We start from the raw sequence: 27,473 nt of genomic DNA, 5'->3' as shown, positions 1-27,473 counted from the left end.
GCCAGGCTGAAGTTCAGGGGGGGCGGCCGCCCCGGCCCCCTCAGCCCTCCCCGGGCTCGGCCATCGCCGCCCCCCGCCTTCAAAAGCCGCAGGGCCGGGCCGCGGCCGCGGGGCGCGATGGCAGCGGGGCCCGAGCTCGGCCGCGAGTGCGGCATCTGCTACGAGGCGTACTGGGGTGCCGGGGGGGGCCCGCAGCAGCTGCCCTGCCGCCACTCGCTGTGCCAGCGCTGCCTCCGCAGGCTCGTGTGTCGCGCCGCCACCGTGGCCTTCGTCAGCTGCCCCTTCTGCAGGATGGTGACGCTGCTGCCCGAGCTGGCCCCGGCCGTGACCGCGGACCCGGGGACCCCGCGGGGAGAGCAGCAGCCGGAGAACGGCGGCGGTGCCCCCTCGGACCCCGGCCAGGGCTCGTCGCGCTCCGCGGCCGCGCTGTGCTCGTCCCACGCCCCCGTGTTCGCCGTGAGCAGCTCGGTGTCCCCCTGCGGCCTCCGCCGCGGCTCCGAGGCCCCCCACGCCTTCGTGCTGGGGCTGCTGGGCCGGGGGCTGCTGCTGGACACGCAGCCCCCGCTGGCCTCCATGGAGAACCTGCGCCTCGGCTTCGCCGCCGGCATCCTCGTGCTCATCGTCTCCACCTTCTTCCTGCTCGTCTTCCTCAAGTAGGTCCGCGTGGCGGAGCGGGGCTCCCATCCCATTCCAGCCCGCCCCAGCCCGGTGGATGGACCCGGTGATGTGTCGGGGACTGCTCGGGCCGTGGGCACTCGGTGGACAGGGCCACGGCCGCGCCCAGCGCTCAGCACCCGCCTGGATCCAGCCCTGGGGCCCGCAGGACGCTCGGCTGCCCCGCACGAGAGCCCCCGGCCATCAGACTCTTTAAAAATTAACTTATTGCAGCGCTCTCCTGGCCCCGGGCTCCGGCTGTGCTCACGCTCCGTCCCGAAGGGCCCCGGGCCCGCGGCGCAGCTCGGCGGGAGGCGCCGCGTGGGGCCGCGGAGCCGGGGCCGGAACAGTGCCCGGCGGGCTGGGGGGGCGGGAAGGGTCCCGCGGGGCTGCCCGGGGGGCGAAGCCGTTTCAAGGCGACTCCAAGGCCTTTGCCAGGAGGAGAGAGGCCGGCGCGGTGCCCGCAGAGGGAGGAGGCAGCCGGGGAAGGGCTCGGCCCCTCAGAGACGCGAGCCATTAAAGCCAGCCACGGGCCCAGCGCCGCGTCCGGAGTATTTCTGTGAGCCCTTGAGCCTCGGCAGGCAGGGCAAGGGCTGAGCACCAGGATGGAGCAGGGGGCCCTCTCCTTCCTAGCCCCCAGCAACCCCCTTGGGCACACCCTCGGCAAAGTTCCCCGTGATGCACCCAGCTCTGGCCAGAACTCAGCCCCCGGGATCAGGGTTAGCCCCAGCACAGCCCCGGAGGCAGCATCGTCCCCTTTGGGCCCTGGCACGACCCTCCCGCCCCGGGCTGCTCTGCCCCTGGAGCCCAGAGCTGCCCCGTTCCCCTCCCTGCTGACACAGGCACAGACAGGGTTAAATGAGATCACGGCCCCAGTCCAGGCCGGGCTGGGGGAGGGCGTGTGGTACCTGCTGGGCCTGAATGGGGGCAGGGAGGGGAAAGTTTCAACTCTTGCACCCCAATCCCTGCTCAGGGCTCCCAGGGCACAGTGGAGCTGAACCTTTCTGCAGCCCCAGGAGGGACTGGGCTCTGCAAACCCCTGGAGATGTCCAAGATCCCCTCCCCTAAAATGTGAGGGGAGCCAGGCCAGTGCCCTCTATGACCATCACACTTCTTTGTGCTGCAGCTTCTCACCCCAGCCCAGTCCAGTGTGAGAGCCCAAGGAGCCACAGCACAAAGGGACCTTCTCTCCTTTCCCAGGAGAGGGCTTAAACAAGAACAGACAAGAACAGCTTCTAGATCAAAGTATTCCCGATTTAAAATGGCACCAAGTCACTTTTCAGGTGACAGATGAATCCAGACTAAAGTGATGCAACTGCAAGCAAAAAAAACAGGTTTAATTGCACTTTATTTTCCAAGAAGTGAAATGCGAATCCCTCAGGGTGTCTATCTGTAATGAGGAACAAGAAGTGGAAGTTGTTAGTATGAGCAATGATGACACTGCATGGACGGGTCCAGAGGCCACACCAGAGCCCTGACACTCAGAGCAGCACAAGCACCCCCAAAAATCCAATTTCAAACACCCTCATATTGAGCACTGACTGCTGCCCAGGAAGGCCCAACTCAGGTCACCCTGCATGGCAGCAGGGTATCTGTCACAGGCTTTGGTCTCTGCCCCAGTTTCAGCTGCATTTTGCAATTTGTGGCACTGAGGGTGGGGCGCAGGGACCTGCCACACCCCAACAGCAACACCCAGTGCTCTTTTAGGTGGTTTCTTCCCAAGAAATCACCTTTAGGCAGACAGAGATCTAATTCCATTCAGAGACTGTAAAGGCAGGCATAGAACCTAAACCACAGAATTAGTAGAATTAGTTCAAGTCCTTTCATTTTATGCAGGGGTTTATTTATTTGAAAGACGTTTGCGGTGAAGTTGTGTTAGTGCCCATGAGTGGAGAAAAAAAGTGCTGAGAGAGCCCCAGGCTGTTTGCCCAGCCTTCCCCCTCCTGGTCCCCTCAGAGTGCAGGGTGACACCCTAGACTGCCCAGCCCAGCCTGGGCCTTGTGTCCCACCCCTCTGTACAGTCTGACTGGTGCTGGGATGGTCACACTTCAACAGCAGCAGAGCCAAAGGCACAGGAGAGGGGCAGGGCTGTGGGGAAGAACTTCCCAAACACACAGCACGGCCCAGAGCTGGGCTGCTGCACCCACAGGGAAGCACAGGCCAGCAAACGCCACCTCAGCTCTGGGCACAGGAGGAGCTGAGCTGGCCCTGAGTGTCCGACTAACACACAGCAGGGTTTGGGCTCTTACCCTCACAGCTGCTCAGGCCCTGCTTTACCAGAGCTCCAAGGCCAGCAGCATCGGTGCCACAGCTCTGAGTCAGTGCCCACCTGAACCACCTCAGCCCCCAGGGCAGCCCAGGCTGCTTGAGCAGAGCCAGGGGCTCACAAGAAACACATGACTGGGATTCCTGGGGGAACCTCTAGTGGCACAGGGCTCAGACACAGTGGGGAGAGGGTGCAGGGTCCCTGGGAGGCACCTGGGGACTGAGAAACAGTCCAAGGAGTTCATCACTGGGGAAGATTTTAGTCTGATTTTTTAACCGGGTGTTGCCACTGCAGGGTCCTGCCAGACTTGCTCTGCTGAAGCTCTTCACCAAGTTCCTATTTGCAAAAAGTTTGAGATTAATTAATCCAGGGCTCAGGGGAGGGGGACAGTGGGTGGCTCCTGCATTCAGCCCAAGGCCAGAGTGTTTGGCAGCTCAGAGTGACAGGGCTGAGCACCCACAAGTGCAGGAAGAGCCACCTGCTGCCAGCCCCCATCCAGCTGCAGGACAAGAGCTGGGAAGTCCCTGGTCATTCCCAGTGTCCCACGTGGGCAGCTCGCCATGGGCTCAGAGCACAGGAACAGGCCATGCCCAGTGGAGAGGGCTCAGCAGCCACATCATCCCAGCCAGTCCAGGTCATCATCATCATCGTCACCGAAGAGCGGCGCGGGAGGGGGACGCCCCTTCATGCTCTGCAAGCCACACCAGAGGGAAACTGGTCAGTGCCAGCAGCTTCTGGCATTTCCTGATCACCACACAAACTGCTCTGCAATCTCTTCCAGGAGCTGAGGACAAGAAGCCTCATTACCCAAGTTTTTATTTCTCATGTGATGGTTTGCTGTTTAGATTAGATAGCAGGGAAAATTTCTTGATGGGAAGGAATGTAAAGCATTGGCACAGGCTGCTCAGGGCAGCGTGGAGTCACCGTCCCTGGCAGTGTTCAGAAAGTGGGTGGATGTGGTACTTGAGGTACTACATGGTTCACTGGTGAATGATGCTACATGGATGGCTGGACTTGATGATCTTAAAGGTCTTTTGTAACCCTAAGGATTCTGTGGTTCTGTGATTCCAGGAGCTGCTTACAGGTTAAAAGGGACTGGACAGGGGCCAAACACTAAAACCCTTCAATTAACCTGGCAAGTCCCACTGATTTCATGGCAGGAGTCTGTCACCACTCCCTCAGCCAAGTCAGCCCCTCCCAGCTCCGTCACTGACCCCAGACACTCCTGATTTACACAGGGAATGGATGGAGAGCCCTGAGCTCAGCCAGGCCCCCACTATCACAGGGAGGATGTTCCAGACAAGCTACAGACCATGCCTCAATCTGAGCAAACACCCGAATACATACCACTTCCTCCTCATCCTCCTCTTCTGAGGGAACTTGAGGTTTCAGTGGTTTAGGAGATGCTGTTTCAAAGAAGTTGTCATCCTCAAAGAGGCTGCAAGGAGATAAAGAATGAGCATCTGGCTCTCAGAGGATAGGATTTGCTTTTACAAGTTCTGTTACTGAGAGACAGCAAAGCTTTGTCACTGAGGGAAGCCTTTGTGGCAGGTACTGTTCAGCAGTGCAGGGCAGTTCTGGACCCTGGCAGGCACCAGGATCACTGCACAGGAACTGCACACTCCCCTGGGAATGTTCTCCACTGCTTCCAGCAGACACGAGGCTGCTCCCAGTGGAATGAGCCCTGGGCAGCCTGGTCAGTGCCAGCTCCTGGCTGGTGCCACCCAGTGCCAGGACCACGAGGGGGCCGCAGCCCCCAGCCTGTGCTGTCCTGCAACAGGGACACACCTGGACCAGCTGCTGTCCCAGCCCCAGCAGACCCTGGCACCCAGCACCAGCCCTCACCTGGAATCTGTGTGCCTGGGGCTGGAGCCCAGTTCCTGTGATCCCGGAGCTTCTCCCAGGACAGCTGAGCCTGGCTCTGCTCTGCTGGACACTGAGGCACATTCCTGCTCGGAGCCAGCTCCATCCCACGGGTCTGTGCCATTGCTCTCCTCCCCATTTAAGGGAGGAGGCTCTAAACCTCCCCCAGCCTCCTCTGCCTTCTTCTCCACAGCTTGATGTGCTGCAGGTTCTGCCTCATCCCCCTCTCCCGGCTTGCCTCCTGGAACAGAAGGCTCTGCAGAGGGATCCTGTTCTGGGTCAGCCTTCCTGATGGGAACACTGTCCAGCCTCTGCTCCAGCTCAGGAACAGGCTGTCCTGCAAGCACAGGCTCCTTCTCAGCATCCAGGCTGGAATCAGCTGTGGGAGGGAGATGCTCCTTCTGAATCTTCTCTTCTGCCACCCCACTGCTCTGTGTCTCCGGCTCCTCCTCAGGAGCTCTGGGCCCAGCAGGGTGAGGAGCAGCCCGGCCTTGCTGCTCAGACTGCAGGGAGCCTCTGAGCGCTTCCCCAGGATCAGCTGGGGGTGCAGTGCTCTGTGCTGGGCTGTGCTGCAGGGCCTCTCTGTGCTCAGTCTTTGCTCCAGGGGATCCTTCCTGTCTCCCTGCTCCTGTGCCAGATTCCTCATTTTCGCTGCCATGCTCTGGTTTCTCCTGCTGCCTGTTGAGCAGCTGCAGTGTGACAGACTGGAAAAGGGAGTAGAGAGAACACAAGTTACACCCTAAATACAAACCATCACAGATCCCTGGATCACCTCCTCCTACCAGGCTGCTTTGCCACCCGTAACAAATTCTCCTTCAGTTATTTCAGTCTCACAGTACAGATTTGAGGTTTTAGCCCAAGGCTCCCTCTCCTCTCACCACTGCCATACCTTGATAGTGTTCATGACCACCCCCAGGACTGTCCTGCCACTGTACATCTCATCCAGCTCAAATTCACCCCGAAGAGACTGAAATACACCATTCATTATCTTCTTCACCTGCAAAACAGCACGACAGGAAACAGAGATACAACTCATTAGCATGTGAAGCACTGCACTCAACACCGGGCATTTCTCCAAGGGAAGGAACAATAAATCCAAACACACACAGGTGGTTTTTCAAATAATCTACTTTCCAAACCAGAAATCCTCACCACATAAGGCCACCTTGACTCAGAACCACTCTACGTGAACCAAACTTATCCCCCAAACTGAGGCAGGCAGCACAAAGCCAAGGCAGACTGGCATTTCTTACTTATTTTAGTTTTTAAATCTAAACCTCAGATGTAGAATTTTAACAAGAAATACAAGTCAGGCAACAAAGCAGGCAGCAGGAAGATAGAGTGAGGCTGTGTACAAGGGATGGAATGACAGGACACAGGGAATGGCTTCCCACTGCCAGAGGACAGGGATGGATGGAATATTGGGAGGGAATTGTTCCCTGGCAGGGTGGGCAGGCCCTGGCACAGGGTGCCCCGAGCAGCTGTGGCTGCCCCTGGATCCCTGGCAGTGCCCAAGGCCAGGCTGGACAGGCCTGGAGGAACCTGGGACAGTGGAAGGTGTCTCTGCCCATGGGAAGGGATGGCATTGATGAGCATTAAGGTCTCTTCCAACCCAAACCATTCTGTGTGACCGTGACTCTAGGATAAGGTCCCATCCCTTCTTCCTCTGTGGACTGTTACTACAAGCACAGTGCTCTGGGGAGAAAACAATATTTTTCCTTCTTATGTCAGTTCAAAGAGAAATAATTCAAGGTAAATCCATTTGCTCAGTAAGGAGAAGAACTGGAGGGTGAAGCTCACTTGCTCAGTGTAGTCTGCAGGGGCAGATCCATCTTGATCCTTCTGCAGGTGTCGGATCCGTTCCTCGTAGCGAGCCCTCAGCACCCCCACGTCTGCCTGCAGGGCCGAGTACTGCCAAGGGAAAGGCACCCTCAGAGCTGCTCCTCACACCACAGCCCCACTGCGAGGGGTGACCTGGCAAGGGCTTTAGTGAGGCACTAACTCTGAGTGGGGTTTTAAGCACAGAAGACTCGGCTGAAAGCAACAGCACCAAAACAAGGCCAGCCAAGCCAGCCTTGGAAGTCACAATTGTGTCATCAGCTCCTCAAGTGCCACCAAGAATAGGTGGGTGCAGCATCACTGAGATCCCAGTGAGATGACAGCTGGGTTTCATTATTGGGCCTGTTCTGATTGGTTGGAAACCACACAAAATTATCCCTTCCCCACCATATTCTGGAGCTCCCATCCCTGTTATTCTCCTGAGGTTGGTGTCCCCTGCATTCCAGTTCCCATCCAGCTCCTGTGTTATTCCTTTACCTTCTCTTGGATAGGCTCCAGCTCCTCCAAACGTTGCTGAGCCTCAGACAATTTTTGCTCCTCTGCTTTTTTTGAGTGTTTGAGAGCTGTGAGCTGAAACACAAGAAGCAGAGCAGGTACAGCCCCTGGCAGTGTCACCCACTCCAAGCAGCCACTCAGGACAGTGCAGGTGAGTGGAAGTTGTAGCTGTTGCTGCAGTTCAGCACTCTCAGTACCTTGGCTCTCCCTCCTCCATAATAAACCCAACCCAACAGAGCACCTGCACCTGCCCGAGATCAAGCTCCATAACAGGCAGGGAGGTAGAAAGTCAAGCCCCAGTTAGGTGGGAGAAGACTGTTTGTTACAGCTGCTGGTGTTTAGTGCCCATTGCAGCAATGAAGAACAGCTCTTTACCTTCTCTTCCAGCTGGGCCACCTGGTGCTGCAGGGAGTCCCTCTGCTCACACAGCTCCTGGCACTGCCGGGCGTGCTGCTCCTTGGCTGAGGCCAGGGCACGCTCACACTTGGCTTCACACTGGGACTCCAGCTCTGCTTGGATCACTGACAGCTGCCCATGGCACAAGAGACACCATCAGGAACACCCACACACAGATCTGTGTTTGCACAGGAGGTGACAGCCCAGAGCTGGACACCCACAGACAGAGTGCAGCCACCAGCTCCTACCCACCACTTCAGCTCCAGCCACAAAGCCCCAGGCTGGCCAGATGATCTAGCTCAGATTTCAGATCTCTTGGCCTATTTCTGAACAACCTTTCACTCCTCCCAAGTCCCATATTCTTCTCTCTACTACAATCTCAATTTGGTGCCTTTCCTCAGTTTGACACTAACCCATGAATCCAAGCAGGTAATGCTTTCATTCTTCCCCTAGCTGAGCATTCTCACATTATTTCCCACCTGTAGTCTCCCACAAGCCCTCCAGACCTGGAGCAGCAGCTCCCCTGAGTCCCCACCTGCTCTGCTGCTGCCTGGTCAGTCGAGCTCCGGGCCTTTTTCAGGAGCTGCCGGAGCTTGTCCAGCTCCTGCTGGTACGACCTGCGAATTTCCTCCATCTCTTCCTCTGCCTGAGCTCTCTCTGACAGAGATTTCTTCTTCCTCTCTGCAAGATTCTGCAATACAGAACATGACACAGAATAGGCCAGATTGCACCAGAGCAGTTTTTCTGCCTCAGGCAGAAGGAGGTTGTTTGGGCAGGGAACTTCATCACTTGAAATCAAGCTGAGGCTATCTCAGAGGTAAGGAAGGTTGACACATTACTGGGTAAGACATTAAATAAATAATAATTTAAAATAAATAAATGAATAAAAATTACTAATAAAATAAATCATAATAAACAAAAATAAACAAATAAAAATAAATAATGAATTACCATAAGCAAAAAGGATCCACCAGCCTGCAGATGAGCTAAGATTTACTTAACTTACATATTTAAAAGCAAGAACCTTTGGTTTTTGTTTTTGTCAGTAAACAACTGAAACTGTGTTGCTGGCATTGGACATACCCTTTCCAGAGTCTCCTTTTCCACCCTCAGGTCTGTCAGCTCTTCCTCCAGTGCTGCAATCCTCATATCCAGCTGTTTGCGGCTCTGCTTCTCAGCCTTGAACCTGCTCTGAGTGTGCTGAGAGGCTTCCTGGAGCTCTGCAAACAAAGCCCCACACTTCCCCGTGAGTTTGGGTGCAACTCCCATTCCAGGGGAGCACATTTGGTGGCTGATGGGAAGGAACAGAGTCCCCTGCACAGTGCAGTCAACAACTCCACTTGTGCCTGCAGTGGGGACTAGAATTTATCAAGAGCAGCCTATTCCAGTGCTTTGCAACCATTTCTGTGAAGACATTTTCCCAATATCCAACCTAAATTCCCACTGGCCCAGCCTGAGCCACTCCCTCTCCTCCTGTCCCTGTTCCCTGGAGCAGAGCCTGACCCCCCGGCTGTCCCCTCCTGTCAGGAGCTGTGCAGAGCCACAAGGGCCCCCCTGAGCCTCCTTTGCTCCAGGCTGAGCCCCTTTCCAGCTCCCTCAGCCTCTCCTGGGGCTCCAGCCCCTTCCCTGGAATTGTTCCAGCCCCTCAATGTCCTTCTCATCATGTGGGGTCCAGAAGTGACCCCAGGGTTCAGGGTGGGGCCACAGCAGTGCCCGGCACAGAGGAATGAATGAACACCTCAGGTTTATCTCAGCTTTCCATCCACTGGAGCATCTCTGGCTGCTCTACAGGATGTTGGACAGAAAAGCCAAGAGATTGTTCTACAAAAGGCATCCCTGGAACAGGATGATTTTGTTTGTTGAGTCATCCCACTTTGCCTTCTGTGGTGACAAGGATGCACATCCCTCAGATATTTCAGTGCACCCATATCCTTGCATCCCCTGTGACTGATCCTAGGGAAAGCAGAAAGATACCCCAGAAGACAGGAAAAAACTACAATTTATCAAAGAAAAGAGCCATGAAGGAGCTCTCACCTGCCACCTGTGCCTGCAGCTTGTTGAGCTGTGCCTCCTGTCTCTCTGCATCCTGCACAGCACAGGAGAGCTGCTTCCTTAGGTCCATCTCCTTCTTCTGGTGGGCAGTGAGCTCCAGCTGCAGCTGGGAAACCTGAGCTGTGGCAGCTGCCAGCTCCTCTGCAACTTTGGCCTGGAGCACAAAATGGAGCAGGGACAAGGGATGTGTGAGGAAACAGCAGAACTGTTCTCTCAGGAAGAGCTGGAAAAGGCTGGAACCTTATCAGGGAAGACATCTCCAGAGTGAGGAGGCAACAGTGACTTTTCTGCCACATCAGTTTTGTCCAGACTGACTAGAAAGCTGCACGAGGCCACCAACAACCTCATCACCACATCAGTTCAACCCAGTGAGTTTTCCTGGAAAGGTTAAATATGTTTAAGCCTGTTACCAGTGCCTGGTGGCACTGCTCAGTTTTCAGGCTATGAAAACATCTGTTTGAGTAAAAAGTCTGGGCTCCAACATCTAATTGTCTTCCATAAGCTTACAAATCACTGAAGAGCCACTTAAACACAGGCTGGTCCCAGCCAGGAGAGCACCCTGTCCCCAGAGCACACAGCACGAGGTCACCTTGGCTGCCCATGGGCAAGGCTGGCATTTCCCAGTGCAGCCCTCAGTCATCTGGGGACCTGTTTAGATTTAGGCTTGCTGAGAGTCAGTGATTCACCCAAAACCAGGCACTAGCACAGCTTGTTAGACAACTTGTAAACAATGTTAGCAGGGGCTCAAGGCATCAAGACAGACAAAGTCCCATTCCCAATCTTGCTGAGTGACACAAACTTCAGAGGATGCTCTGCAAAGACAGAATTTGCACAGGGAATGCCAAACAGCTTCCACACCTCTGCCTATTTTGAGATTCCCAACAGATTTTTCACATTCTTGAAACAAGTAAGGTGAGGAGAACTGGATTTTCTCTGCTTTATGTCCTGAAGAGAATTCCCTCCACACGAGGACCAACACCTTCTGGCACAGAAGAGCTGTGAGCAAAATTGTTCCAACTATGGTGATGATGAGGATGTGCTGACTTGGAGGGCTGGGATACCACACCACTCATTTTAAAGAGGAGGCAGCATTTTAGAGAGTGGCCAAAACCAGATCTGCTTTCCTCCTGTGCTTCCATAAATGTCCCACCGCTACACTGACTCCTGGCATGCTAAAACCAAACCCCATGGCACAGCTAAAGACATCTAAAGGTTATTTTAACCCTGGCCTCTGTCTTTAATGGCAAACAAAGAAAACAAAACTAGGAGATCCTATGGCAGGAAGTGTTACTTGACAGAAGTTTCTACAGAGGATGCTTCATGTCCATAGGTCAGCTCCAGCCTCCAGCTTTCAGGCACCAGGAATCCTGGGTGACCTGTACCTGCTCTGTCAGTCATCCTGTTCTCCCATGGGGAGTGGAACAAGCAGCAATGCGACAGAATTCTTGGAAAGGGCTCCCCAAGAAAGAGGGGGCCAGTGGGGAGACACTGCCAGTTCAAAAGCCCTTTCCCAGTGAGAGATCTGTGCTCATTCAAGCTCTGAGACAATCCTTTTCATGCCAATCAGTTCCTAGTTCAAGAGGAAGCTGGGCTGGCACTTCCTAGGGCACAACCATCTAGCACCTACACAGTCAGCAGACACTGCCTCACCTGGTCCCAGCCCCGATCCACTGGCAGCATGTGCTGGGAAGAGAAAGCAGCAACAGGAAACAGCAAGGGTTAAGAACACAACTTGAAAGGCAGAGGCATTCATCAGCAGAAAAGCAAAATGCTTCATAATAGGAGCCTAAGGCATGCCAGAGAAGCCTTTAAATTACTCCAAGGACTGTAAAAGCTTAGACAGAAAAAGGGAGTGAAGCCTGATGTAAAAAGAAAGACACTAAAGGTATCCTTAGGGTATGTCACACTCCAGAGCTGGGAGCAGTCCTGGCTGTGACCCACACTGGAGAGGTGGGGAATTACTTATGGTTCACAAAGCCTTCACCTAAAGCTGTGACTTGCTCTGCCAGGGCCAAAGATTCACAACCTAAAGCAGTGAGTAACCAACCCCTCAGTGACCCTGGGTACAACCAAATAAATGGTGAGTAAATCTGTGTGTAAACAACGGATAAACAGCTTCCAGTCAATCCTCTTCCCTGGGGATTCAGTGACTGCAGTGCCAGGGCAAGCTGGGTTAGACAAAAGGGAAGAGGAAGGAATTCCAGCCTTCATATTTACAGTCAATAGTCCCACAGAACCAGGGGAAATCTCCCAGTGCAAGGCAGGGCTTTCCTGGTCTGGCCTGAAGCCTGTTGATGTAACATCATCCCTGGGCAGTGACTGCTCAGTCAGGGGGGTTCTGCTGAAGATGAGGCCCAAAAGACTCCTGAGGATCTTAGACTTCCAAAAGATTACTCCTCCCCAAGTTTTATTGTACCAGCAGGATGATGTCCTCACTGAGGAGGGAATTTAATTTATTATTTCAGTCTGACTTATTCCTGGTTAGAATCTCTCACACTCCTACATATTGTGGGCATGTAGCCTGGGCTGGGGGTGGAAAAGCAGCCCCCTTCCCTGCCTGCTCTCAGCACTATCAGCCCTTCCCACACTTTGGAAAGCTGCAGTTCTGGTCAGCTTTAGGTGCACCAAGGTGTGGTTCTCATACAGAGGAAGCATTTGTCACCTCACATTTGAGCTGGAGAGAGACAGCTCAGCAGGAGAGCACAGAGCAAGACTGCACTTGGTGTAATTTAAGAAGCCAGTGCTTGAGAAAGCAGAGCAGGCACCGTGCAATGGCAGAGCCAGAGCAGCTCTCCTGGGCTAGGCTGGCCTACAGGGATGGTTCAGGGCATGCAGCCATGCATAAATGCATTTCCCAGGTTAAAAAGCTATTTCCCAACAGTTCCTGTCATAAAAGCACAATGTGTTACTGGGAGAGACAAACAGCTTCTGATTAGCATTAAAAAAAAAAAAAAAATCACAAAAGTGCAATGAAGAAACTCCAGTAGGAAATATATTTTTTCCTGCTAAATTCACCCTATGTCAGTTATATAGGAGGAATAAAACTCTTCTGGAACTATCAGTGCAACTAAATAACTGAAGTATTTCCAGCTCAAAAGCCCTGTGATACAAAATTCCACAACACATTGGCCACACGCCTACACAGTTAGCAATAAATCAGACACTCTCCTACAAGGTAACAACATTCAAGTTATGACAGCATGAAATGGTTAGATGTCTGTGATGCTTTGGTCACGAAAGCCATCAAAACCAATTTTTTTCTCAAAACCAAAGTTCAGAACTGCAGTTGCCTTCTAAGAAAACTGCCTTGACTAACAAGGCTTCAGCTTGTTTTAATGCAACCACCCTGGCTTTGTTCATGCCACTGTTACCTTCTCCTGCTCTGCATGCAACACTCTTGCCTGTGTGTTCTCATTTGTTGTCTGCAGGGAGTGGTTCCTCTGCTCCATCAGCAGGTTACTCTGCTCCACATACCTGTGAACAGGGAGACTCCGTGGGCATTCCTGGAAACGCAGGGCTTGGAGCCAAGGGCTCAGACAGAAAAGGTGACATTCCAAAGCACAGTTCTCTGGTGAATTCATGACAAGTCCCAGACAATTTGACAGGATGTGCTGACCTCAGAGGGGTGGGAGGGCTGTGCCTGGCACAGCAGAGCTTTTATCAGCTGGGATAAGTGCTTCACCTCTCTGAAAACATCTCATGTTCCAAGAGTTTTGGTAACTTGGTAGCAGCTGAACTTCACAAAGGGCACCACATCCCCTACAATTTCTTCACCTCACTAAAAAGGCAGCAAAAATGAAGTAACTCCCAGAAACAGGGCAAGTGTGCTCAAAGACAGCATGAGGGATTTTGTTCCCCTTTTACACATTCATGTTTACTGTAAATCAGAGTTTTGGGGACAAGCCCTGCAGAGAAGGGGTAGGAGGAATCCCACACTTTTAATACCTTAGAAAAAAAATCAAAATATCGGAATATGGCTGTCTCCTAACAAACACCCCTCAGTTATGCCCAAGTGTAAGCTGGGGAGTCTGGAAATGCAATGAGGCTCCCACCCCTTACCTCTGGTTGCGTTCAATCAACTCACTGATCTTCTCATTCTGCTCCTCAATCCGACTGCTCTTCTCAAATATCTCCTGCTTCAGTCTCTCATTCTCCTAAAGCACAGCTCAGCATGAATATTCAGCTTACTCAGATTTCCTTGCAGCAGTTCCTAAACCTTTGTTTTGCACAGAGGCAGAACCATGATGAGGCTCATCCCTTCTGTGGGAGCAGCCCAGGAAGGCACCTGCCACATTTAGCAGAATCCTAGCACAGGACAGCGGCTGCCAAATCACGTTCTAGAAAATACTGTGTCTCGTTGACTTTTTTACCCACAAACCCCAAGTTTTTAAGGCTGCTGCTTAGAAAGGCTTCAGAGCGTAAAATTAAATGGTAAATAGCAGAAGCAGGTGGTTTCTACAAGGTGGTACTTCAGCTGTGAAACTGTTCTGCTGAAGACTGGGGGTTAAATCCATAATGGTTTGAGAAGGTGAACTTCTCCAACATGAACCTTCTGTCAAAGCCCATTAAATACCCACAACTCTGACTCAGAAAATACCCAAACCCCAAAACACTGAGAAAAGCTTTTTGGAGGGGGAAAGAAGGATGAAAATAGTTTTAAGTCTCATCCTCATTCTGACCACACAAAACCAGAAGCCATGGGTGGCTGGACTTTGGCTCCCATGAGGGGTAATGAGAGCCCCAGCTCCTGATGGCAGTGAAACCAGGCTGGCCATGCTCACCTGGATGATGCGCTGGATGTTGCTCATGATCATGGAGGCTTCCATGGTGACAGAGGAGATGCCAGGCAACAGGGAGCTGTTAGCAGTGCTTTGCTTCTTCAGCTCCTCCACCTGCAGGGAGAAACCATTCTTAAGCCATTTGAAATGAATTTATGGGTGCAGGCGAGAGTCAGACACGTGCAAAGAGGCATTTCACTGTTCCTTCTGCTCAGCTGCAGGCAACAGGCACTGAATCAAGTGTGACACCTCCTAGAGGGCAGGGAATCCTCCAAACAATGCATCACATGATATTCAAGACAGTACCTTTCCCCAAGCCTAAGCTTTGTTTTTACACAGCAGGTGAACCGCTGCCACTTGAAGGCGTGATTATATTGGAATTTTACTCATTTACTGTATCACTTAATGCAGGCTTTTAAATAGAGCCAACTGCTCTCTGCACAGCTGGAGAGCAGGAATGTCCTGGGCAGCCAGGTGATCCATTTTATCCATACCTTGGCAGCCAGGTGATCCATTTTATCCACGACTTTGCTCACAGCCAGTCGGATTTCAGTGTTGTGCTGCCGAGCTTCAGTCATCAAAAAGGAAGTGACGTCTCCAGGGGCTTGAAGGGAAAGGAGACAGATTTATAGTGACAAGGGGAAATACCTGCACAGAGACACAGCAAAAGCTGGGCAGCATGAAGCCTGCCACCAGCAAAGCCCAGAAATGAAAAGGACATGGTATTTGGAAAATGAATAATGTAGGTATTGCCCAAATAACCTCAACAGGCAGGTTTGAGTACAGGGAATTCTTGAGCCATGTGACAGCTCAGCTCAACAGCAAAGCCCCCAGACACACCAGAGCAGCAGAGGGACAATCAAAGCAGAGGTACAATCAAGCCACAGCAGTGAAGGTCAGCTTCTGAAACTGCACTGAAAAAACAGGCTCCAAGAAAGGCTCAGCTACACTCAAGACTTCACCAACTGGGATAACTTAATGGTTCTTTAAATGCCTTTGGTCCTTCCTAGCCTTTCACAGTTAAATTCTTTCCCTTGCTGGCATAGTTTTAATTATAATTGAAAGCACCATCTACCAAATTCCTTTAGCAAGACCCAGTCTTAGGAAGACACAGAAATTCCAGCCCCTTTCACACTGCACAAAGCTCTTCAAGGTAAGAAAGAGATGGGTATTTACTGGGAAGTGTTTGCCCCTATTTGGTATTAAAAAATAAGCATTTGTGAAACAGCACAGTGGTACCACAGCCATAAATCATCATCACCAACTGTTTACTGCAGGAGTTGCAGCCCCTGAGAAGCAGGTACCTTTTAAAACATACCTTGGTAAGGAGCAGGATACATCTGACCCACAGGCTGGAGCTGAGAGGCAGATGCAGCAGTTTGGGGGTAAGCAAATGCCATTCCTGGATACGCCTTGCAGGACAAGTTCAAGAGGTTAGAATGTGTTTTGCTGTTTCCCCATGTCCTCACAGTTTCATAGTTTTTGAAGCCCAAGAGCAAGGATGATGATTGGAAAGAAAAAAATTCAAGAATTAAGGAGTTGGAAAGTCAAAATACACAAGAGTCATTGTGAAAGGAAAATAATACTTTTCCTTTGAGGGTTAGCTCCCACCTTCCCTCAAATTTCAGCAAAACTGTGCCATCCTACATTTGTGAAAGTCAGATCAGCATGTGAACAGCTCCCTCTGATGTTAATTTGAACACAAGGTTATTTCCTGAAAAGGGCTCAAAAACCACAACATAACTTGATTGCAACTTTACTGCTCATTGCTGAAGAACTTGGAAGTTTTTGTTGTACTCACTACAAAACCAGGTATTAACAAAGCCTGGTTCATGCTCAGTTTGAGAACTCATCATAAACAGAAAATTCTGAATAAATTTTAAGAGGCATATAAGGAAAACCTTAGAATGCCAAAGAGTCACAGGAAACAGCCTGGAATTCTCATCCCTATCTTAAAGTGCTTGCTCCCAGCAAGGGAGAAGACTCAGGAGAAAGGACAGAGTGCCAATATTCTCCTTGATTTCATTTTGGTACCTGAAAGCCTTGTGCTCCTCCAGGCACAGCTGAATGGGGCTGGATCGTTGCAGGAATTAAAGCAGCAGCAGATACTGAAGGTGCAGCACCAGATGCTTGAGGTACTTGAAAAGGAAGAAATAAATTCAGCATGCTATAAAGCAGCTCAAAAGGATTTAATTCACCTAGTGTGAAATGGCAAAAAACCCAACAACAACCAAACCACTAAACAGACAGAAGTTTAACAAAAGCCTGTCTGCAACCTTGTGAAAAATTAAATCCAGTCAAGCAAGTGATAATAGGTCAAGAAAGGAGCAACCTTTCACAGAAATCCCACTTCTAGCTCCATTTACACAACCTCTTTTCATTCAAACAGAGATAGCTCTGAAGTTCACTGACACGAGGTGTGACTCTGAAAGCTGCTCAGCTGACCAGCAGCTGATGTGACCATGCCATCATGGGAAGACACATCCAGCCCTGCAGAGCTGCCAGCCCATGCAGCCCTTCCTTCACTTGGATTTCCATCATTCCTAAAAGTACTGTTCACTGGGAGAGGACTTTAACATTCCATTTACTAGTGCCATGGCCTACAAATCTCAGTGCCCAGTGACAGGACAGCTCAGGCATGGTGGCTGCTCTTCCTCAAGCACAAGACCACAATGAAGAAACACTTCAAGGATTGTCTTGTGCTCCATAAATTAGTGGCTCATGGATCAGCAAGCCTTATCAGAAGCTTTCAGCTCATATTTCAGCTCCTGGAAGGAATCCTCTGTTCCCCCAGCCCTCCTGGAGTGGAAAGGGAGTGGAGCAGCTCCCCAGCACGTTACCTTGTGTGGACACTGTGGGCAGCACTGCCTGAGCTGGCTGGGAGGGTCTGGTCAAAGCCACTGGCTGTGTTGTCCCTCTCAGAGTATTGGGATCCTAAAAACATTTCTGCATGTTACAAGAAACAGCAAAGAACATGAAGCCAGCAGCCTGTGCCCAAGGTCACTTGAGACAAGGTGCTACCCCAGGAACCCAAGTGGAACCTTTCTGCCACAGAACCAGAGCAGATTTCCCGGACAAGGGCAGAGGCACTGCTACAGATCCCACTTCAAGCAATCCCCAGTGTAGGAAAAGCAGTGAAAGAGTCACCCTGCTGTGACTGGTACCTCTATTTCCGAGTCACTGGAGTCCAGCTGGCTCCCTGCTGTCCCAGCAAGGAAAGGCAGCATGGGCTGTCCCATTTTGGCCATCCGAGAAATCAGCTTTGCCTTTGCTACATCTGGGTTCTAAAAGAAACATTTAGTTGCTCTTCCTTTGTCTCAGCCCAGGCTTTTGGGATATTACAAACACTTCTAAATCTCAGACTGATTTTTGACTCAATTTTTCAATGACTGTGTGAAAATCTACTCTTCAAGCAAACAAGGTAGCACCAGGATTGTTAATCTGGCTTGTTTTATATATCCTCTTTCTGGGATGACACTGCTGTCACTACAGCGGAAAATCTATCCCTGCACAAAACACCAACAAGAAAATGTGTGAGTTCGGGAAGTTGCTTAGTAGCTTTTTCTGTCTGGAGGCACAAAGTCTTCTCATGCAGCTCTATAAATTATCCTGAATGTCCCAATTTCTTTGTTATCTATTTTAAATGTATCCATTTATCTCAAAAGACAATCAGCCTTGTGAACATCCACACGGTCAAAGTAACTTTCATTTAAGAGTAGGAACTGGGGCTGGGGTTCCTCAGGTCCTGGTAATCACAGAATCATTAAGGTTGGAAAAGAACCTTTAAGGTCATGGCAAGGCCCTAAGCTGCTGTAAGGTGAACATTCCAGTGTCTTGCATGATGCTCACTTTATCTTTAGCAGTAAATGCTTAAAGCAAAAATGAACTTCTCTACTCAGGCTTCAAGTTAGGAAAAGGCAGCACTTACTGCAAGCTGCTCACTGATGGAGTTGGACTTGGCCCGGACAGCTGGCTCCCTGCAAAGCCCAACAGGAGTGGAGATTAGCCAGGAGAAATTCAGGAGCCAACATTCTGGATTTATAAATATTGTTAAATACACCTCTCCCTAAGAAAGCTGTTCTCTCACATCATGAGCATTTCTTTTAGCCCACACTTCTGGAACAGTCTTTGCAGTGTTATCTGCAGATATGCTCAGGACACCACTGTGGCCCATTGAAACAGCTGATTACAGAAAGCTAATTTTGTTGATTGCTTTAACAAGAATGTTCTGGTATAAATAATTTTAACCAAGTCCAATAAACTACTTTTGGCAACAAGAACAGCACCTACTTGGACTCCCTAAAAAGGGTGACTGACCCATTTAATTTAAGGAAGAGAACATAGAATTGTTAAGGTTGGAAAATACATCTAAGGTTGAGTCACCAACCACTAACCCAGCCCCAGCACGTTCAGCACTAAAGCCCATCCCCAAGTGCCACATTTGCATTCTTTGAACACCTCCAGGGATGGTAACTCCACCCTGGGCAGCCTGTGCCAATGCCTGACCATTCTATCAGTGGAGGTTTTCCCAATATCCAGCATAAACCTCTCCTGGAGTAACTGAAGAGGTGATTTCCTCTCCTCAGTCACTTGTTACCTGGGAAAAGAACCCAACCCCACCTGGCTACACCCTCTTTTCAGGGAGTTGTGGAGACTGAGAAGGTCCAAACTGATGCCAGTGATGCCTGCTGAGATGAGACAGCTGCTAGAGCAGCACCCACACAGCTCAATCCCACTGGATCTCAGGAATGCTGGAATGACTTCCTTCACTGGAGCCCATTCCAACTGCTTTAATCTCAAAGTCAGCACTCAAGCAGAAAATTCCAGCAAGTCCTGTTAGCAAGCACTGCTCTGCCACACGGAGAGCATTGAGCTGGCACAGAAGCCCCACATTTTCCAAATGATGTGTTAGTGTAGCACTGTGCTGGTGGGCATCACCAGCATTAACACAGAAAGCTGTTCAGGCCATGCTGCCTCTTACCCAGGCTTTGGAGGGATGGAGGAGGGAGGCACTAAACCAGAGTCTGAAGAGAAGCCATCTGAGCTGGGAACTGGAGAAGGTGCACGGGAATCCCTTGAACTGACACTCAGCCCATCTGAACCAGAGCACTCCTTTGCCAGCTTCACCTTAAAAAGCATGAAAAAAAAAAAAAAAAAAAGATGTTTTTTGGGGTTCCTGTAAAAATTTTCATCAATTTATTTGTGATGCCAATGCCTGTGGAGCTCCAGCACTTCAAGGAAAAGCAGCCAATTGATTCAGAGTTGGAGAAGCTGAGTCTCTACTTCCCCTCATTCCTCCCACAGTATTTTGTTTTCTCAAGTGACTCACAAATAAGACAGCTAAAAGATCCCAAGACAGTTACAACAGATAGACAGCCTTGAGGGATTTTCTGGGTTTAGGGTTCTGTTTTGGGTTTGTTTGTTTGAATTAAAGATACACATCTTGCTGAGGTTTCTAACAGTTTCTGAGCTGGAGTTCTCACACTACCAGCAGGTTATTCCCCTTGCAGTCACAAACCAGATGGAAACCAAACATTTGGCAGGAGACACTCACCCGCCTGACTTCCACCTCAAACACCAGAGTGGAGTCTGGAGGGACACGAGCAGCCACACCCTGAGCCCCATAGGCCCAGGCTGGAGGAATGATGAGGAATCTCCGCCCTCCTTTCTTCATGCCCAGCATTCCTTCTTCCCAGCCCTTTGGTGTGCACAGGCAACAGAAGAGAGAGCAACACTTGGATCAGTGACATTATTTACCCCCATTAAGACAACTTCAGGCAAAGGTTCCAAAACATATACAGAGAGATTCTTGCAAAATCCTGTTTATTTTCAGTGTGCAGCACTAAATCTTTGTCTTGCCACAAATCCTAACAGCCAGTCGTAAAGTACAGTGTTAACTAAAGAATAAAGATGCAGCTCCACCACACAGTGGCAAACTCACTCAGCATTCTGGGGGAGAACTGGACTCCAAAGAGATCTGAATTGCTCTGGTTAGATTTACAAGGCAACCAAACAATATATTTGTAATGAGGGACATGAAGTCAGAGCAATGCAAACTGCCCAAGGGATGCCAGCACTGAACATGATGGCTCTAACAGCCAGACAAAATTACTAAGAGATTGGATAAAAAAATAAAGTAGATAAATAGCAGATCTTCAATAAAGAACAACTTGCAACAGGTCATATTTGAATTATACAGGTAACAGATTAATTACTCAGGTCATGGAAATGACCTGAACAAAAGCATCTCTGACTCAAACCCTGATTTTATGGGATAACATAAGGGAGTATCACAACACCTGGATGAAAACTTGTTTCCTTTAAAAATAGGGCTCCCTAAGAACAAGGGAAAGGATTAAGTGACTTCCAGGAAAAATAAAGACAATAAAACCCCAGCTCCTGAAAACAGGAGGTTTCCTTTTTACCAAAGAGGACAACTCCTGTCTAACACTGTTGAAAAGGAGACTGGGCTCTACTGTGCAACACTTGAGTGAGTCACTGTCACAGAGTGTGTGTTAATAAATGAAACAGAAATAGCATGTATGAATCCTGAACAAGATCTGCAGTAATTCAGAGCTCTGAGACTTGAATTACTGTAATGAAAGTGCCAGAAGTTGTACCTTGATAACTTTTCCAGACCCCAGCTTCAGCCGCAGCAGCTTGTCCTTGTTAATATTAGAGTCAAACACCTGGAGAGTTGAACAAGAACATAAAATACATGGATTTCCCAACTGTTTAAAGATTCTGAATGCTGCTTTACACATTCCATAAACTCCTAGAACCTCTGGTGAAATGCTATTTCCCATCCAACTACTAGCAAAATTACTTCTCAGCCATAAGACAGAGCTTTAGTCCATTTCCTGAAGTACAGTTTCATGAAGTGAATGATAACTGGAGACTCAGACTTGCTTTAGGACAGAACTGAGTCAAGCAAAACACAACATTAAATATTCATGTGTGAGAGTGCCCACAGAAGTTTAAAAGCATTTCAATCACCTTCCCATGAACATAACAGAATAATAGAAACATTAAGGTTGGAAAAGCCCTCTAAGATTACCAAGTCCAACCATTCCCTCATCACTGCCCTGTTCACCACCAAACCATGTCTCAAGCACCACATCCAGATGGTTTTTGAACACTTTCAGGGATGCGACTCCAGTGCTGCTTTGGGCAGCCTGTGCCAATGCTCAACAACTCTTTCAGTGAGGAATTTTTTTTTGTAATATGCCAGAATCCCTTGATATTCTATAGGCAATACAGATGACCCCACTTACAGTGCCACAAATGCCCAAAGTACACTTTAACATCAACACCAGTACTATGCTGGATGAGCAGGTTCCTCCCAGGGACTGTCCCACTCAGCATTAGGAGGTGGCAGAGGAGTCTTTACCTGTCCGAGCCCGTTGTTCTGGAACAGCCATCCTGTATAGGCAACCTCCAGGGAGTCTCCTCCTTCCACCCCCTGCCCTTCTCCCAGGAGGAGGTCCTGGCAGAGAACCGAGTCCAGTGCTGGAGAGCTGTTGCATTTGGCAATGCACACCTGCAGAGGGAAATCCTGGCAGTGTCTCTGGCCTTTGATGGACAAGTCCCACTCATGAATCTGATGCATTCCTTGCTGTACTGATCAAGCCCACACAAGAAATGCATTCTCAGGGCATTCCACTGCTGCTGATTAAACACCCTCTGCTCTACAGAACCATTAAAATGCAGCACTTGGGAATCTTGAGAAGCAACAGGCTCCCTGCCTCGAAGAGATTTGTTTTAATGAACAAAACTCAGGGCAGGCTCCTCTCAGATGCGTCTCCATCACAGTTACGCACACACTCAAAGCTGAACTCCAGTGAAAACAAAACTTGATCTGCCCCTGCTGTAAACCAGCCATCAGAACTGCCTGGCCCAGAGGGGAGCAGTTACCTGCTTACTGAAATCCACTGCTGCCTTTTCTGACTCAAACATGATGGACCAGTTCTGCCTCTGATCATCGTAGAACGTGCTGTAATTGTTGGGCTGAACCTGTGGGAGAGGAAATCAGCTCTATCTTAGACATTAAATGAACTAAAAACCCACATCCAAAAGAAGCTTAAAATAAGAGCTACTGAAACAAGGCAGGAAGAACCCTGCTGTTCTACTGCCCAAGTTCAAAATCAGTCTTTATTTATGCGCTCATTATCATGGAACTACTATAACTCAAATATGTGAGCAAATATTAAGTGCTTCCTACATGCTGCAGTTCACACAGGAAGGTGCAACCTTTCAGAAACTCTTGAAGCCTGGTTCTTTAATATATACTGAGAATTTTTAAGTGAGTAGTTTACACTTCATAGTTTATTTTATTTAGGCTTCCAGAATCAGCTGGAGAAATCACTTCCTCCTCACTTCTAAACCCATGTCATCAGAAGTGACTATAGAACCCATTAATTTTTCAAGAATGTGCTTATAAAAAACTAGAGAGCAAGGTCTAAGCTGGAACATTGAAATTTCATTGTTTTGGAGTGAAAGTTCTATCTCTCATATGAAGAAATTTTATGCCATCTGATGACAAGCTAAGAACAGTAAACGAACACGTCAATTTTCTGTGAAACTGGCAGAAATCAACTTCCTGAGAGATTCCATTTTAGAGCTCACAATGCTCCAGATTGCTCTCAATAGCAGGAAAATGCTGAGTGTAAATTTTCTGAGAGAAAACATCTCCTTGCTGTCATTTCCTTCTGCTTACTCAGTTGTATTCTCTCAGACACCTAAACTGAAATTCTCAGCAAAGGAATTCTGCTGGTTTTATCCACTACAGGCTGCAAACCCCAAACACCTGTGTGAGCACAGGTAATAATTTACCTCCTACAGGAGCCTTGGTCTGGAAATGCTGAGGAGGTGCCCAGCCAAAGGGAACTGTCCCAGCCTCTTGAGCAATACATGAGGAGAACAGGCACACTGGGACACCTCCTGCTCTGTCACTCAGATGTTTGATCTCAAAGGTTATAAGCAAAGGATTAAGGAAGAATTCTAGAGCAAACCTTTTGTTTTTTTTGTGATCAAAAAAGGCTTTTCCAAGCCAGAGTCTCACCGTGAGCACAAAGCCTGGGTGGATCCTTGCACAGGTGATCTGTTGCTGCTGGCTGATGTAAAGGAGGATCCTGTACTGGATTCCAAAAGGAAGTAGACAAGGAAAAAGAACAAAAACAGGAACTCAAAATGTCTTCAATTCTAAGGTGCTTTGTCTCATGCAGAGCCTAAGGGTCAGTATTTATTTGTCAAATACACCACAGCAAAAATACTTAACAGTTTTGTGACACTAATTAAAACTAGTTTGTTCTCAAGGGTTTTATTTAGCTGCAGCAACCAAGCAAGTGAAACTTATTGTTTTGTAATAAACAACATGCTTTAACTAACTCCACATTTTTCAGTTACAGTGGAAAAAGATGGTGCACTAACCCTTCCAGATACAGAACTCACCACACACGGCATCAAACCATCACAGAATCATTTGGGTTGGAAAAGACTGAACGATCCAACATCACTCCCCCAGCCCTGCCAAGGTCACCACTGACCCATGGCCCCAAGTGCCACACCCACATGGCTTTTAAACCCCTCCAGGGATGGGGAGTCCACCACTGCCCTGGGCAGCTGTGCCAGGCCCTGATCACCCTTTTGACAAAGACATCTTCCCTAAAGAGGTTTGTGTGTGTAATCTTTGCACCAACATATTGACACACAACACGCTGAGTTGGAGGGAGTTTTCCAAGTACTAAACAACACAGATATGACATTTATTGACATATTTGGCTCTACTAAACATAATCTATTATGGAAATGTGTTTTCCTTTGTGTACCTGCACTGGACACAGCTCAGTGATGAACCAGGAGTGACCCAGTGACTGCTCCCAGCTGGATGTGCTATCACACAGGCAGCCTGAGGAAAGCTAGTTCAGCTTCCTCCTGCACTGCCTGCCCTCCCCAGCTCCCCCAGAACAACACAGCTCAACCCTTCCCAGATCACTGACTCAGGAATTTAGTTACCAGACTAAGATTTATTTTCTTCTTGCCAAAGCAGAAGCAACTTAGTGAAACATGAATAAGAACTTGGGGATATGAAACGTCACAAATACCAACACCAGGGAAGGGGTGAGAGTTTTCAAAGTAGCTTTCAAACACACCGATTTACTGGGCGCCTCAGTTCTGTGCTCTTCAAGGAACACTTGGGAAGGAAACATGGTTTTGATAACAAAAGAACAAAACTTAAGCAAAGCATCTCTGTACTGCTGGACAGAATTTTCCTTTATACCCACTTCCATGTGCACAAATATGTGATCCAATTGTCAAAGACATTCTGAATAAATACCAAAATGACTTCCAGAAACACTGCAAACTATTTCAGGCACAAGTTGCAAGAGATCTTACAAACTCACAGACTGCAGGCAAGAAAGATGTCACCAAGGTGGATGGCTGAGCCCCAGGAAAACCCAGGAGGCAGAAAGGCAGCAGGAGAACAACATCAAAAGCAAAACACCTGGAGAGCTCACAAAAACACCATCTCATAGCAGTGAGCCCTCAGCATGGCAGAGTTAGGGAAGGAAGTGCCTCTCACCTCTTTGGTGGCGTGGTTCCCCACTACAGCTGCTCCATACTTGCCTTGCTTCAAGTACTGCCCATTTGTACTGGAAGATAAGAGAGACACTCAGCTGCACAACTGCCCCTAAAGCAGACTTTAGAGCTCACATCCCTTTTCCCAGGTATAAAATGTCAGGCAGCCTTGCTTAGCTTAGAGACATTCCTGCTTGCCCACAGGCAAGAGCACACATTGGGGAGTGAGTTGAAAACTGCTCTCAAAGATCCAAGGCAGAAATGTTTCCCCATGATGCATCAAACAGTTTTAGTGCTCTCACTCTGCTCATGCCTCAATTCTCAAGTGCCTGAACCACAAGCATCTGACAGAGCCTCCTGAAGCAGTGCACATCTCAGCCCAGCAGCCAGGACACAGCTCCCAGCCACAGCCAAACCCAGAGCTTGCACTTTATCTCAGAACTGCCTCACCCAGAGCCGCAGCACAGCAACTGAAACTGTTCTTGAGCAGAAACTTCCACTGCCTCACAGCATTCCCACCGTGCAGACACGTCTGAAAACAACTGTCTCTTCCCATTTATCCAGGAATGCCTCCCTCTGGGATGAGGGACACAGGCTGCAGCAGGAGTCACTTACTATCGATACGCGAGCACCGCCGTGGCCACCAGCACCGAGGGGGCTCCTGAGGCCGCCGGGGCCACCGGCGCCTTCTGGGGCTGGCCTGTGGGGACAGAGACCAGGGACAGCTCTCAGAGGCACAGCACTGGCTGGTGGCACCACCATGACATGTTCCTTCCCCCACGGAGAAATAACTCCAGCGGGAAATTACAAAGAAACAAAGACTAGAGTTCCAAAGTCACCCGAGGCCAGCTGAGAATCCAGGTGCAGGAGGGCACTGGAGGAAAACACCCCGGGGAAACCTCAGGGAATTCTTTGCTCTGCTGCTCTTCACAAGGGCCCTTGTTCTCCTCACACACACGTGCTGCTGAGTGTGTTCCCCATGCTCAAGCCCAGTTACTCACCAGCTGCTGTCTGACCCTTCTTGGGCTGCTTTGGTGCAGTGAACTGAAAGAATTCATTTCCCTGGCTTGAGACGGTTTGATCCAGGCCAAAGAGAGAGGCTAATCTGGCTCTAGAAAGGGAAACAAAACCATTTAACCTTATTTAATATGGGCATTATACATAATGAACACCCTTAACTGGAAGTTCTATCAAATACAAAGTGTTTACCACCACTTTGGAAGTAAACAAAGAGCTGCAGGTTAAGTTCCGTTATGCTAATTAACCATTTAATTTCAAATAGGCAGAACTTGTAGATGAAGAAGTTGGGAGTGGTACAATTGTGTTTCATTTCCTCAAAAATCGACTAAAGGCATAAGAACTGAAACTACACAAAAAAATAGAACTTACTTTGAAGCAATGACTAGAACTAGCTTAACATAAAATAGCTGATTCTTACAATACCCAAAATAATATGTGGCAGAGAAACCACCATTTAGCTCCTAGAGTTGTCTTTAAATGTCCAGGAAACACACTCTCCCATTAAGTTTTAAAATGGCAGAAGCTCTCCCAGCTAAGGGCACAGGGTTTAACGCTGGAGGTTATTCCTTCAGGATACATTGTTTGCAATTTCACTGCTTCAAGGCTAGCTCCATTCAATCTATTCCTGATATCGCGGGACAAGAGAAAAAAAAAACAAAACCAAAAGATTACACCACTGCCAGTGAACGTACTTTAAAAAATAACTAATTTTTCTACAGAGAGGATTAGTTTATAAGAGCAGCTCCTGGAAGGGGGTGGGGAGCGAAACTGCAGCTCTTGGAGCGGCAACAAGTCAGCGACACAAAACGCGGGATGCGCTGCACAGACCGGAGCCGGGGGATCCGGGGCAGCTGCCTGGGAGGAGCCAGCGCCGGGGAACGGCCCCAAAGCGGCACTGCCGGGACTTCCCACCTCTCCTCACTCAAGGGGAAACACCGAGTTCTCTGCCCCGCCGACCCCGGAGCGGCTCCGCCTCCCCCAGCGGGAGCGGTCCCCGAGCAAAGCGGGGTCCCCGGCGGGGCTCAAACCCCAGACCCCTGTCCCGGGCACACGGGGGGACGCTCCGAGCCCCGCCGGCAGCCGGACCCTTCCCGAGCTGCCCGTAGGGCGCTCCCGCAGCGGGGCACAGCCCCGGCGGCACCCCCGGGACAGGAGGGCAGCCCCGGCCTGCCAGCCCCTCACCGCCGCGGGCCTTCACCGGGGCCACGGCCCCGCGGCCTGCCCGGGCCGCCGCGCCCACCCGGCGGCGGGGAGGGGGGGGGGGTCCCGCCGCGCCCCCGGCGCTCACCCGCTGGCCGGGGACAGGAAATCGGCGTCGTCCTCGTCCCCCGCCGCGAACATGGCCAGCGACCGCCGGGGCGGGGACGGGCGGGCGGCGGCGGCGCTTTACGGCCCGGCGGCACCGGCACGGGCGGGGCGGGGCTTGAGTGGGACGTCACAAGGGGCGGGGCCTAAGCGGCACAGGGAGGGGCGTACAGGGTGGAGGCGCGGCTTAACTGCACCGAGGGGAGGGGCTTGAGTGATACGTCATC

General features: G+C 50.1%; 1 protein-coding gene across 3 annotated transcripts; it reads right to left on the bottom strand.

The window, feature by feature from the left end:
- Positions 1-1,970: 1,970 nt before the first annotated feature.
- On the bottom strand, positions 1,971-27,378 carry FKBP15 (FKBP prolyl isomerase family member 15). Of its 3 annotated transcripts, XM_038156238.1 has the most exons (30): positions 27,230-27,378; positions 25,923-26,032; positions 25,537-25,621; positions 24,926-24,995; positions 23,405-23,479; positions 22,258-22,356; positions 21,734-21,883; positions 20,964-21,032; positions 19,898-20,041; positions 19,325-19,470; positions 18,272-18,320; positions 17,508-17,627; positions 17,184-17,277; positions 16,378-16,481; positions 15,662-15,755; positions 14,838-14,947; positions 14,347-14,457; positions 13,625-13,719; positions 12,937-13,039; positions 11,216-11,248; positions 9,548-9,719; positions 8,597-8,733; positions 8,049-8,204; positions 7,493-7,645; positions 7,100-7,192; positions 6,584-6,694; positions 5,673-5,780; positions 4,766-5,487; positions 4,268-4,358; positions 1,971-3,611 (listed from the first exon to the last, which is right to left on the bottom strand). In XM_038156238.1, exons 1-30 carry the CDS (start codon positions 27,280-27,282, stop codon positions 3,537-3,539), a joined length of 3,732 nt encoding a protein of 1,243 aa, XP_038012166.1. In that variant the 5' UTR covers positions 27,283-27,378; the 3' UTR covers positions 1,971-3,536. The 3 variants fall into 3 exon arrangements, with proteins under 3 accessions (XP_038012166.1, XP_038012167.1, XP_038012168.1); XM_038156239.1 differs by lacking the exon at positions 11,216-11,248; XM_038156240.1 differs by lacking the exons at positions 25,537-25,621; positions 25,923-26,032; positions 27,230-27,378 and having other exon boundaries at positions 23,405-23,474.
- Between the last annotated feature and the right edge of the window lie 95 nt (positions 27,379-27,473).

This window comes from Motacilla alba, chromosome 17 (genome assembly GCF_015832195.1).
Source record: "Motacilla alba alba isolate MOTALB_02 chromosome 17, Motacilla_alba_V1.0_pri, whole genome shotgun sequence".
In the NCBI taxonomy this organism is placed as follows: Eukaryota; Metazoa; Chordata; class Aves; order Passeriformes; family Motacillidae; genus Motacilla; species Motacilla alba.
The sequence above is the reverse complement of the archived record's forward strand: the minus strand, read 5'-3'. Positions and strand labels throughout refer to the sequence as shown.

Coding starts and splice junctions, on each gene's coding strand:
- FKBP15 (XM_038156238.1), bottom strand. CDS start 27,282: ATGTTCGCGGCGGGGGACGAGGACGACGCCGATTTCCTGTCCCCGGCC. Junction 21,033..21,733: donor AGAACAACGGGCTCGGACAG/GTAAAGACTCCT, acceptor TCAACTCTCCAG/GTGTTTGACTCTAATATTAA. Junction 8,205..8,596: donor AAAAGGAGACTCTGGAAAGG/GTATGTCCAATG, acceptor TCTGTATTGCAG/AATCTTGCAGAGAGGAAGAA.